This window comes from Chaetodon trifascialis, chromosome 3 (genome assembly GCF_039877785.1).
Source record: "Chaetodon trifascialis isolate fChaTrf1 chromosome 3, fChaTrf1.hap1, whole genome shotgun sequence".
Taxonomy (NCBI): domain Eukaryota; kingdom Metazoa; phylum Chordata; class Actinopteri; order Chaetodontiformes; family Chaetodontidae; genus Chaetodon; species Chaetodon trifascialis.
The window spans coordinates 11,446,942-11,461,088 of record NC_092058.1 but is presented as its reverse complement, the minus strand read 5'-3'; the positions used below and the strand labels follow the sequence as shown (position 1 = coordinate 11,461,088).

General features: G+C 41.3%; 1 protein-coding gene across 1 annotated transcript; it reads right to left on the bottom strand.

Moving 5' to 3' along the window:
- Positions 1–7,007: 7,007 nt before the first annotated feature.
- On the bottom strand, positions 7,008–13,046 carry alas1 (aminolevulinate, delta-, synthase 1). The gene is made up of 11 exons (XM_070959453.1): positions 12,860–13,046; positions 11,370–11,600; positions 11,012–11,194; positions 10,765–10,911; positions 10,314–10,533; positions 9,373–9,557; positions 9,036–9,215; positions 8,625–8,789; positions 7,807–8,075; positions 7,493–7,655; positions 7,008–7,331 (listed from the first exon to the last, which is right to left on the bottom strand). Exons 2-11 carry the CDS (start codon positions 11,572–11,574, stop codon positions 7,171–7,173), a joined length of 1,878 nt encoding a protein of 625 aa, XP_070815554.1. The 5' UTR covers positions 11,575–11,600; positions 12,860–13,046; the 3' UTR covers positions 7,008–7,170.
- Between the last annotated feature and the right edge of the window lie 1,101 nt (positions 13,047–14,147).

Genomic DNA, 14,147 nt, shown 5'->3' with positions numbered 1-14,147 from the left:
CTGAATGTGAAATCAGATGCATGCATGCATGACGAGCTCTCGTCGTTTGGGTTATTAGGGTGTTTGCATGACATTTGTGTGAAATGAAGCGTCTTGTTGTCTGCAGGCTTACTGTACAAAAAGGAAGAATAGCGTGTTGCTTGGCCTGCAGTGAGGAAAAAGGAAAAGTCTGCCTCTGTGGCTGTTATCTTTTTATCAGCCATTGTTGTCACGCACCCGTGTGTACTGCAAAAACAGCAGGGCTCTCTCTCTCTGTCAATGAAAACATGAAAACACAATATATCATTCACATATATTATACTTTCTTGCTTATGTGCAACCAATTCAAACACTTTTAGGTTTTAGGACTTTTTCTAGGACTGCGCTTCCTTTGACTTTTTCTGGCTTTCGTAGTTGGAACTTCTTTTGGTAATTACTTGCTTTTGTTTACCAAAATAGACTGGAAACAAAGAAGGTTTTACTGCAAAGTTTCCAGCAATCTGGTACGACAACCTCTGTGACAGAGAGAGTGACATGCACTGATGGCATGTTACCTTTACACATACTTCCTGGTGTGGCTTTAGGTGGTTGTGGGCAAAGTCTGACTCTGGTTTTACTAGACAGAAGGTTGCGACAGGCAACACATCAATTTAGAGGGTGCTATTGCTATTATACTCTCATTAATAATAACAATGATGCTGTTTCGCTGTTTTGCCTTTATCTGTAACATCACCTTGTAGGTGTTTCTAACCAAGGACAGGAGACATGAAAGGCCATGAGGGGAGAGTAATGTCCAGCTGGCGAGCCCTGGATGCGAGCCAGTCATGTCTATGTCTGCGAGGGAGTACAGGCCAGTAAAGGCCAATGTGAGCCAGAAAACTGCTTATGCACTGCAATCAATATTCAGATCCACTGGATCCACACATCGGCCTGTCAAGATAACTGTTAATACTTGATTTTATGATTCAGTGATTTCTGAAGTGAAGATTTAGGAAGTGTACCCAAAAGAGCTACAAATTCGGTACTAATTATTACATCTGCTGCTATAACCTAGGAGTGTTTATTTAGTTCACAGTAGGTCAACTAACAGGAAAAAATGTGAAATATGTCCATATGCAAGCAAAGAATTCAACATATTTGATTTATGTTTCAAATAATGAATGAACATTTTCTTTCATTTAAGCTTTTCTTTATCTTTAATTAGTATCAAATTACAAAGTCCCTTCTCGGATATTCCCCAGGAAACCTGATAAGAGTTACCAAATAATCTTTCTTTAAAATTAATGGCTCCAAAGACAACAGTATTTTAGTTATCCTGCTTCAGGCTGCAGGCCCTGGAGACGGCGTTCAAAATGGAACAGCTATTTTAGCTTTGCACATTATGACAGCCATCGCTCATCACCCTCCAACAAGGCAGTCGTGGTGGTGATCATTTTGCAGCATCAGTGTTTCATTCCTGTCTGATGTCAAGCTCCAGAAAGCCAAAGAGGAAACCCCGTCAGCCATAGAACAACTTACAAGCAAATGTAGTTCCCTGCATGTTGCACCTAGTAAAGACTGCAGTTAGTGAGTAATATTTCTGTAAGAGGTGAGAATAAATAGATTAGTTTCCTTGTGTCTTATCAAGCAATTAATGATACAACCACAAAAGGCATACAGTCAAAAACAAGTACAGAATATCTGTATCTGCATAAATGTTGCCCTTGATGGGGGTTACTCATTGAGATGTGAAACTTTCCACGCTGCTGTAAATCCATTATCGTCACATGCTCGTGAAGAAATTAACACCACAGGATGTCTGGAGCCAGCATTTGTCATTTTGATTACGTTAATTGAGATGGGAAGTCTTCATTATGACTCTCAGGGGATTTTTTTGTCTTCTCTTGTGATCCTTTTCACTGCAGCAGAGGCGCAACTGTCTGATGTAAAGTGGTCAATGACTGTTGCGGAGGTTGCTGCCTTTTGTCTTATTTTTTATTTAGGTTTTTTTTTTGTACTGGTTTGTACTGTATACAGGTGATGAGTTATAAACATACTGAATGGACCACCATAGCTTTAATGCTTCATATCACTCATAATTACTGTGCATGCCAACATATGAGCTTATTTACACTCACACTCTCACTCACACTCACTCAGTGTGTAAACAAAGCATTTTAAAGTGTACAATGCGACAGAATGGGCCTCCATTCATGCAAGATACAGTATAATAACTGCTGCACAGCAATCATGGTAATTCTACTGTATATGTCCCAGCAGTGAGTCACTTGGTCTTAAGAGAGTCTATATGAATATGTTTACATACGCCTCATACAGACACATGCACTGTTTACTGTGTAGACTCGCTGAAACAGTCACATGGTACCATTCCAGGAGGCCCCAAGGACGTGCAGTTATCAGGACTCCGATGGCTGCAGCAAGGCAAATATGAAGGTCAGTGTCACAGGCAACCAAAGCATGAGGATAAAACAGCCATTCCAGTTTCAATAACTAGTTTCATTAAGCTGTGTTCATGAGCTAGTGTTACACTGAGACAGAGTCCACAGCCATTTTGCCAATGTTATTTCAAAGGCTGTCTTTGAATCCTGGAAAGCAGAAATGATACTCAGCTTGTGCATCACTTTTTAGTTGACGTTGGAGCTGTCTGACTCTCTGAACAGCACATACATCCTGTGTTTTTTTGTTGTTGTTGTTTTTTTCAAAAATAAAAAGAAGCTATCTTTAAACTTTGGAGAGCAAAGGACACTGAGCCCAATAAAGTAACAGCTCCATCTGCTCTAATTCTTTGACAGCAGGTAGAACGCAGAGGGGCGAAATGATCAGGTTTCACTTCAAAGAAAATGAATCTTGGAAGATGACGCTGCAATTCTAATTCTAAAGGGATGTATTGTTTCCCAAAACCAGCTGCAACACGGGCATCTCCCTGAAAACACAGAGGAATGTTTAAAACTTTGAAATCCAATGCTACTGTAATCAGTTTCATATCAGACAGCCAGGAAGACACATGATGACAAGGACTTGGAGATTTTCATAAGTACAAACCATTGTGTTGTGTGCAGGATGTAGGTGACATATACACATAGTCTGTGGCTGTTTAACCAGCAAACTGTCATTTGTTTGTCTCTACACATGTTGCTATCCATGTAATGAGGAAGTGACCTTTCTGAAAGAGATAAAGCTCTAACACACACTGGCCTTCAGCCCCCCTGGCTACTAGGAAGATCACTTAGGCAAGCTGGAAAAAAATGACTGAGATAAGCACAGTCTGCCTTTTAATAACGTTCTTGTCTCTTGTCTCTCACCGCTCAGCTATATTACAATCCATCTTTTTGCTCCACGTTAGTTTCCAGGATTGGGCCTCACCAACTAGTTGTAAGTCCACTGCTCAGTCTGTGTGTAGCTAACTAGTTTTGTACTGGAGATTAAAGCATGTTACACTATTAAATTTTAATGTCTTAGTGGGTAAAAACCATAATAATGTGAACAAAAGCAGCTAGGAAATATTTGTAGTGCTCTTCAATCAAAAGAGTAGTCACTGTAGCGTCACTAGCTAACATAACTTCCAAATATAACAATTTTAGGATTAAACTTAGATTAAACAGCCAGTCCTTTACGAATGTAGGTATGACAGGTATATATCTCCATCCATGAAGGAAGTGTGTATTTCAGAGTTTGCAATTTAGAGTGAGTTGAAAATATCCAATTAGGCTAACGTTACTTAGCCATTTGGTTTGCTATTTGAGGTGTTTGTTTACATTCATATGAATGTGAGTGTCGGGTCAGATGTGTTGATCCATTTCCTCTTTTCTTCATCAATCCAAACAAGTTATTCTACTTTAGCAAGTTTAGTACGTTAGCTTTGTCATTTAGTTCAGTTAGCTAGCAGCAGTTAGCCTGACAGTTAGCATCTGTCTGTAAACATTTAGTAATATCTAGTGCATTGTAGAGCTCACAAGCTCTAATTTAGCGATGTCCAAGTCTCGACTCAGTAAACATTTACATTATGACTATGCTAATTTTGAAGTTTGTGAATGCTGAAACTGTCTCCTGCTTTATCTTACCCTGCAGTCAGAACAATGAAACTGTGTGTCTGATACCTCAGGCAACGCTTATTACTTCAAAAATGTTGACTGAACTGATTAAGTTTCGAACAGACCCTTAATGTTTCCTGTAATCATGACGGATATCCTTTAAAGTTCACAGCAGTCTGGTTCCCCACAGCGGGATTTCCAAAGTGTTGTTACCAAGTTGAGAAGATGAATCATTCAATGTGGGAAGTATCCGACTCTTTCAACCTCCACTGTGTGCCTGCTGTAGGTTTCTGCTGCTCATTGCATTTGTCTGGACCCTGAGAGCTTGGCAGCCATGCAGGAATCATTTGTCATGGAAATGGCGGATAAGGATGAAGCTCATGCAGCTACCCAGTGGGGTCAGGGAGGTCACTGTCAAACCAAACATCTCTCTCTCTCTCTCTCTCTCTCTCTCTCTCTCTCTCTCTCTCTCTCTCTCACACACACACAATTTTGCCAATCAAGCTCATAAAAGTTCTGCACCTCAGAGTTAATCTAACATCTGGAACGCTCTGTCCATGTGCACATGCTGTACCAAGATCTTCTGTGGCGTCAGATTTGTGTTGAAATAAAGTTAATTCAAAAAGGACAATGCAGGCTCATTGAGTTATTGTATTACTCAGGAGAAGTTTTCCCAAATTTCCCAATTTTTTTTTAACTTAGTTTAAACCAAAATTCTGTTATTTCTTTCTTTCCATTTGCCATTTAATTCCACGAGCACAAAATGAAACAGAAGAGTCCTTTTGGATGCCTGATCCATCGCTGGTAATCTTTTATAGATACTGTATGTCCACACATCCAGAATGAGGATGGTGGTCATAAACGTTCTACCTTGACAAGGAAAATAAGTCTTCTATGAGCTGCACATGTGTTTCACAGAGGTCATAGTTATATGTCCAAATTAAGAGTTTATGCATTTTTATTTTGTATTTCTTTTTAGATGTCGCAGAATGTACCAAATCAGTCTAATTTACAGTCACTGTGTTCAGTTTTGAATGTAAAGTTAATAGTTTTTATGGCAGTATGTAGACGTGCAAAATACAAGAAGTTTTGGTGGCAGTGGAGTGTGATAGAGAAAGCAGATCAAATTCAAAATGCGGGCATTTGCACATGTGGGTATATTTATGTGTATGTGTGTGTGTGTGAGAGAGAGAGAAGGGGGGGGGGTTGCCAATGAAATACATTTTTTCTGCAACACTCATATGAAACATATATTTCAAAATTCAAAATCATTGTGTCTGACTACACTTTAAAGCGTTAAATCCAAACTCATTGTGACAAAATACCTGACCCTGAAGAGGTAATCTGGCCATTTTAAATACCTCTTCCTCCTCCTAACCCCAGATAAACTCTCCTCTAAACTCAGTTTACAAAACATTGCACCGTTGTATGTCTTCAGATGTTCTTAGGTAGATGGCGAGGAAGTGCACATGTAGTGCTGGACCGTACCGAGGCCACTTTATCATGTTCTACCTGCTGATACCAAGCATTTTTTGAACATCTCATTAATAAAATCCTCTAAAAATCAGATGTCAGAGACTCAAAATACAGTATAAATAAAAAAAAAAGCAACATAATGATAATGATGTTGTGCTTATGCGGTGATATGACTCAGTTTAAACATGACTGTGTGCGTGATGTTAACGACGGGTCTCGTATGGTGTGACACCAACTCAAAAGTGGAAGCATCTTTATTTACACAAAGCAGTGGCAACATCAGTTCTCTGTAACAGCTTAAAATATTTCTCACTTCCATTTTCAGAGCAGTGCTGCCTCTTGTGAGGCAACGGTGGCTTTTACAACACCTGAACACTCAAGAAACAGTTCAAATTGATAAAGCGTCCCTGCAAGATCGTGATCAGAGCCATGAAAACAACTTGACGCATGATTTCAGTGTGGTCCAGCCTGTGTGCGTGGGGCTGAAGCAGTTCCACGTTAAATCCGCGACCACAGTGAACTGTGGTGCGATACAGTCTGACGCTTATGTGGAAGTTGAGCGTTTGTTATGTGTTCTGACCATTGTGACCTCTTTTATGTTGTGATTCTGAGTCCCCTCAAGTGTCACAGCAACATTTGATGTAATGTCCATCTGAATTTATGGGGCAGTGGGTTAGTAGGGCTCCCTGACACACACACACATGCACACATAGATGTCGCCTGATAAAACGGTAGAATCTGTTATTCTGTTATCAGTTATACTATGTTTTAGGTGATTATAAAATCCATAAAACTGCATATTCATATTTGATTTTTCATTTATGTCTCCTGAAGAGCAGTGCACATTAAAACAGGACTTCTGGTCTAATCATTTGTTCAAATAAAGGACACCTGAAACCTAACAACTAACACACACAACTAGTAAGCTGACTAGTTTCGTTACACGTGAGCTCCAGTGGTAGCGTTGTCTCTTCCAAATGACTGACAGGATCAAACTTAAGTATCTTTGTTAATGTCTTTCATTCTTAACAAGCTTAAGTAGGCCAGTGGATCTGAATAATTAGGTTACTCACACAGCTGCCAGGAGAAAAGAGATTTAACCTTTTCAGGTCAACTGTTGACACCCATTTCGAAGCTTTACGAAAGCTCCCAGTAAGCGCTCTGCCTCTGAGCATTAGCAGCACATAATTAAATGTCACTTATCTGCCTTCTCAGGACAACAAAATAACGCGGCATCTGTTGATGGAAGTCATTCAGTGAATATGATAGGGCTTGTTTTCACACCACCGGCCCATTTCAGAAAATGTGCTTCAGTAGTTAAGCTCACGTTTCCTTGGATCACTACTACGGGACGACAGTGCTGAATAAAAGCAGTCTTTTTGTGTAAGGCAGGTTTTTTTGTGTATGGAACTGCGTTTTCCCATCTTATTCATGGTTCCTTATGAAATCAGCAGATCTAATCTCTGCTTTATAAAACTCCCAAAGGAAATACCAGACAAACAAACACCACCATTCTTTCTTTCTCATATTTTATTGAGAGCATATAGAACATTTTACTGTAGAATATTTTAAATAATATATGTAGGAGAACTTATCAAAGATAATTAATACATTCTATGACAGTGACAGAGGAATGAGCGTTGAGCGTATATGTGCCATCTCGAGCCAGGTGCAGTGATTAGTGTTATGCGCAGGCTGAGATCGGGTGGCTGAGGCCATGGAAGTAAGACTTTTCTCTCTCGCTCATCACCTCGAAGTGCAGCGGCTGCTGGCAGAGGGTGCACTCTGCTGATGAGTGAGGCTTCAGCTCCAGGCCCACCTCCTTCCATGTGTGCACCAGCCTCTCTGCAGAGGGAAAACAGGAGAGAGAGGAGGTCACGTTAAGTTGTCTACATCTCCAACACAAATGAGGGGAAAGTTTAATCTCCGACAGAGTGAATTTACATTTTAACAGAATTTATACGATACTACTACTACTGTATAACAAGACTACGAGATCCTCTTACCAACAAAGTATTTCATCATCTCAGGGGTGTGGTGAGGCGTCGGGGCGATACGCAGAAGCTCTTGTCCCTTCGCAACGGTGGGGTAGTTGATGGCCTGCACGTAGATGTTATGGCGACTCATCATGATGTCACATACCTCTGTGTTTTTCAACGCATTTGATACCTAGAAATAATAAAGAGACATATACAGCCATTACAATGGAGGCATTGTGGAGACAGATTAAGGACTACTTAGTACATTGCTGATTGTAATGTGGTTGGATGGTTTGTATCATATTTCATGTCATTAGGCCATGAATTAAGCTCTAAATTACCCGGAGTGGGATGATGTGGCTGGGGCAGTGCACCACCGGCAGCCCGGAGTTCATCAGCATTTGTCTGAGCAGCTTGACGTTGCGCTGGTGTTTGCGCCTCAGCATACGGCCCTCTTCACCTTTCAGAATCTGGATCGACTGCCTGGCTCCGGCCAACAGCATTGGTGGCAAAGACGTGGTGAAGATGAAACCAGCAGCGAAGGAACGCACCGTGTCCACCAGGGCAGTGGTACTCGCAATGTAGCCGCCCACACAGCCGAAGGCCTTGCCTGGTGGAGGACATGACACATCAGTTATTGTTCTTTAATTTGGCTCCTTTAAACATGAATTTTTGTTTAAAAACAGTCACTACAGCGATGGATGCAAAACCTTCGCACTGTAATCTCAAAAACTGGATAATCCTAAAATGGCAGCTGTAGGGATACGGGGGCTGTAGAGCTCGGAGATAGAAAGCGGCCCCACAGCTTGACGGTGACACACAGACACAGGGAGTAATTCAATAAGAGTGCAACAAGAGCCCACAGTCTCCTAGCAACAACAGAGCTGCTTGAGCTTCTTTCAGCCTTCTGGCATATTGTGTGACACAGATGAGGCCTGATCCTGAGCATAACAACAAAACAGGGAGCTATGAGTTTCCCACAAGCTGGGAGTTGTTTCAGAAAAATAAAATAAAAATACAGCAGACTATAAATGGAAAGGTAAGTATAATGACACAGGTGGCCTTTTATGTGAACTATAAATGGTTCACAAGGCTTCATAGTCAAAACATTTCATAGAGTATCATCAGTAATTTGTTTTAGTACAGATTATATACTAACCTAGTGTCCCTGAGACAATATCCATCTTGTGCATGATGCCATCTCTGTCTCCGATGCCCCCACCTCTGGCGCCATAGAGACCCACGGCATGAACCTCATCTACAAAGGTGATGGCACCAAACTCGTGGGCCACGTCGCACATCTCCTCCAGCGGACACACGGCACCTGTTTAACAGAAAGATGGATCGAAAAAAGTTTCGCCATTAGCCAAAGCACAAAATAGGTCATTTTCGTCCAACCAAACATCTATTGACTACATTTCCTTTGCTAGACCACTGTTAAATACGATCAAGTGCTGGTTCTTGTGCAAGCAAACATGTAGCTGTAACTGGCTTTCTTGCAAGCTAAGTGATTCATAACATTGCCATTTATAAATGCTTGAAAAAACACTGGGGATCATCCCAAACTAACCATCCATGGAATGGACAGTCTCAAAGGCCACGATCTTCGGTTTCATGGGGTCTCCCTTCTGTAGAAGCTCTCGGAGATGAGCGGTGTCATTGTGGCGGAATATGAACTTCTTAACGCCGCTGTTCTTGATACCCTGAATCATTGAGGCGTGGTTGCCAGCATCAGAGTAGATCTCACAACCTGAAACAGTTCAGAGGAAAGAGAGGAAGTGAGAATAAGAGCTGTTTAAAACTGATTTTGCATCATATTTACTCCACTGAATGCATGAATGTCAATGACTGACAAGAACAACATAAATGTTGGATTTATTATGATCGTATAGAGGTTTTTTGCTTACCAGGCAGCATCTTGGCGAGGGTGAAGAGGGTGGAGTCATTGGCAACAAAGCAGGAGGTGAAGAGCAGTGCAGCGTCCTTGTTGTGAAGGTCAGCCAGTTCTTGCTCCAGTTCCACATGGAATTTACTGGTCCCGGAGATGTTCCTGGTGCCTCCTGCACCCGAGCCATGCTTTCGTAAAGTATCTCTGGAAACAAAAAAAAAAGTTTTATCTTGCCTGTTTTTTGAAGCTGCATGGCAAACTTAGCCAAGCCTACATTATCAGCTGTCCAGCGAAACCAATGTGGTGTATTATCACAAATAATGGCGGGCTATATGAGTAGATTACATTGTACCCTGCATCCAAGTAACTTGTACATATATAAATTCGCTATTATATTTACGCAGAGGCTGGGGTTATTGGAAAATATGTATATTTTGCATTGCATTGACTCCAATTAACAAACAGCCCACCAGGAAAACTCCCAGTGCTCCAGATGGCTAATCAGGCACTGCACTGATGGCAGACATGGCCTCTCTGGATTCCAAGTGACGATAATCTGTCGTAGCAACGGAGAGCTTTAATCTCTGTGTTTCAAGGTGTTACTACTGCACAGGGAATAAGAGAGCTGCACGGGCACGCTCAAACAAGCTTACAGAAAAGAAGAAAAACATCCCATCTCACTGGGCCCCACTGAGGTTTAGATGTGAACTATGACCAACTAACAGTCCAACCCACACAAACAATGACCTGGATCACTCATGGGTGTCAGGTTGTATTCAATTATCATCTGCTGTGTCTCAACTTTACTCAGTTTATCTCTCTCTCACGTCAACAGGAGATGTGGACAGCCAAGAAAAATATTTGTCTTCTCACATGTAAACACGTCTAGACCCAAGGGACTGGATTAAGTGTCTTTTTTTCCTATACTACACTCACATAAACAACTCCTGCAATACTCACATAATGGATTGCATGACCCGTGGGTGCCGACTCATGCCCAGGTAGTCATTGCTGCACCAAACAGACACCTCCTTCTTTTCCTCCGAAGAGCCCGTGAAGTCGGTGGCCATGGGGAATTCGTTGGCCAGACGATTCACAGTCTTAAACACACGATATGTGTGGTCACTCTTCTTCTCTACTATCTTCTTCTCAAGAAAGTCATCGTAGTGGAAGCAGGACACTGTAACAGAGGAGGAAGCCAAAGCTTGCTTAATGTGGCTGGCAGTGTGACAGATGAAGCAACGGCTAACGTGATGAAAGTCTCGGCTCATCTTACTCAAAAAGCCCAAAACATACCAACTTCAAAATGGCTAATTAGTAAAAAAAAAAAAAAAAGCCATTTAAATTAGTGTGGCAATTCTCTGTCAGTGCTTTCGTGAATGATTTATCAGAGTGCACAAATTAAACTTACTACTTCCTGGCAGGTTATCCTGCAGCAAGTGGGAGACCTTTTCAGGTCGTTGTTTCAGGAGAGTTTTCATGAGATTAGTTTGCTCATCTCCGCTTCCCTTAAAGACACTGGCCAAGGTCGGCTTCTTCAACTGGGCAGGGGACACTTCTAAAAAAGATCAAGAGAGGACAAAAAGGAAATAGTACAAAATCATGTACAAAACGATGGGTCAAATCAATTGTCTAATCAACCTATAAACAACTCCTACCTTTCTGGACAGTGCGGACTTCCTGGACGTCCTCTTGGAACTCCATGCCGACCTGGCGGACCACACTGCTGTTCTTCTGTCCCATCTCAGCAGCCAGGAAAGGGCATTTGGAGGCCATCGCCTGGCCTGAGGGCGGCATAGGGTGGCCAATAGGCAGCTTGGGCTCCCCTTGCTGTTTGGGGTCTGCAAATGGACAAAAAAAGGTTTTTAAATCATTATTAACAAACAAGCAATATCATTGACAGCAATAGTTCAGTAAGTCATTACATTAACTGGGATATTTTACTCAAAATAAAGCAGCTTAGGTGTAGACTAGGCTAAATAAAAACTGCATCTACTCCTTCTTTGTCACCCCCACCTTTGATGGCCTCAGTGTCCTGGTGGGAGGAAGATGAAGAGTAGGAACAGAGGGCCCGTGCCATTGATGGAGCCATGGGTTTAGAGGCCAACTCCATCATGATGGGGCATCGCTGGGCGTACGCCAACAGAGACTTTTTGGTCTGCTGGAGGAAGGCTTGGGGCACACGAGCCACGAATGGACAGCGGCGCAATATCAGATCCATAGTCAGCAGCTGTGATGATGATTGTCCTAAAGGAGACAGTAGAAACTTAACTGACATGTTCATTTGCTGCAAAAACCTGTTTTTGCACAGTACATTCAAAACTACAAAGGACACTTTTCTCCACTTAATTCAAACAATTTCACTGTCATTTACCCATAATAGCACAATAATAATGCACATATTTAAATAAAGAGTTTCTTCTTGCATGCAGGGAAGACAGACTCACACTGCTCTCTATGAAACTTTTCACAACAAGGTCAGTGGATTATTACAACACTTTATAACTACCATCCACCTGAAAGGGGGAGATTACACTCTAACGAAGAGGAAAGAATGGTGAATTGTTCTTCATGGTAAACCACTCCTTGAACAATAAACAAAATCAAGGATTGACGAGAAATTCTCACACAGGGTCAACCCATAATGTCAATGCCTATTTTTAGATGGCTGGCTAAAAGCTCCAGAGCATTTCCACTATGTGCAATGATCATGTCATTGTAATAAACAAACAAAAAAAATCTCAATGAGATAAACCAGTCTTTGCGTCATACCCTTCCCCCTGTTGAAACCAGAGCTAAACATTCCTCGACAGGGTGATCACTCCCACACTTTCCTCCCTTAAAGTTCGGGAAAAAGGGATTAGAGCGAGAAAAACGCGCATACTTAAGCGTGACTACTTTTATTTACACATAGGAACCAATGAGCTACCTAAACAGTCTGTCGTGGTGACAGTTTCGATCATATTTTGTTTTTGTTTTCCTCTAATAATCAACCTGTGAGTCTTTCAATGCACGCGGAGGCTCCGCCGGTGTCACACTGTATGCCCTCAGATTTGGTACCGTGATTTGACATTCCGGTATCCTTGATTACACTTCTACCATCAGGACACAAACACTGTTGCGGACGAGAGCCTCTAGCCACTGTTTTTTACATTACAAGCACGACGATTTTAGATACATTCAGTCGTTGGACAGGCGCTCACGAGCCCTCAAGTGGCGTTACGTGATGACTCGCGAGGTATGTAGTAGTTACTGCTTCCTAAACATTACGAGAGCACGAGTCACGACTTGTCTGTCTCGATAGATGGTATTAACAGAATAACAGATAACCGCGTTTCGGGAAAACCTTGTACACAAAGACAAGACTTAATTTACTATGTTAGTCTTAAACACCTTAGTGGTACCGCTCGTGCTCCTTGCCGGTTGACCGAGCTTAACGTTAGCTACGATGCTAACATTAGCTAAGGAGCAACAACTACAAGATAATGACAAAATAAGACACTTACCTCGTCAAAAATTCACGGCGCAATGCTCTTTATCGGGCGTGTAGTGGACAGGACAATAGCAGCGAAGCTACTCTAACGCGACACTCCGACAAAATTACTCGTTGTTTTAAGAAGAAGGAGAAGAGAGGTGACTGCTCCGTTATCCTGCACTGAGGACGAACGAAAAGGGCGAGGACGCGCATCTGCTTATAAGAGCCTACACTATGGCCGATGGCGACTAGAAATCTCGCGATATCTTTTTTGTGAATGCCTAAGGTCATTCAAGTCAGTAAGATAGGCGTGAGTCACGCATGTAATTAAATATTCATCTCAAGTAAGGCATTTTCTCTGTACTTAATACATATTTACCTCTATTTTACACAAATTGCATGTAAATCAGTCAAAGTCTATTGACATTGTTGGCATTTTCCGGGATCTGTGAATGCACAAGGAAATTGATGCACGTCTGTCAACCTCATGTTAAAAGTGGCATCTCAAACTGCTCTGTTTATGTCTTAACCTTGCTACAGAGTTGTGTTTTTGTTTTTTTTAAGTAACAGTTCCTGTCATACATACCATGAGTTCTTATTTCAGCTCAAGCCTCCACAGATCACTTGATGGTTTAGTTTGAGAGATTTCCTGCGCACATGTGACCCCTGGTGTTGAAAAGGAGACATTGAACCAGAGCTGGTTCTTGAACTGAGACCTGTACAAAAAGGTCTGATTTATGTGCGATTGTGGAAGAAGTAATTAAAAATTATTTGAAATGCAGGAACAAAATGTGCTATTGGACTGTAACATTTAATCAATAGAATAAAAACTGAAATTAAACTTCATAACTTCCTGACATTCAAATCTGTATACATGCTGGTTCATTTTTTTTATATACAGCTGCCAGTCAACAGTCTTGCAATAAATCATATCTTCATAAATAATGCTTAGTTTTGTTGATATTGTTTGAGATTTTTTTTTCATGCAGTCAATCGTCTACTCTCACTGATATAAATAGTGATAAATAAAACATAAACATGCAATAGCAATGGAATAGTAATCCCTTAGATTATAAACACACTTTTGTATTTGTTAATCACGTTGCCATTGTTTATGGACATCTGTAGCTTTAACTATGAAAGTGCATGCTAAGCGAACATAAACCAACAGTGGATTTAAATGCTGTGACATTTGCTGAGCAACTCAAACCCCATAATTTGAAATCACTGCCTTTCACAAAGCAGAAATGAGAATTTCATACATCTAAAAAAAAAAAAAAAAACCAAAAAAAAAAAAACCAACTGCCTCCAAATTGTCA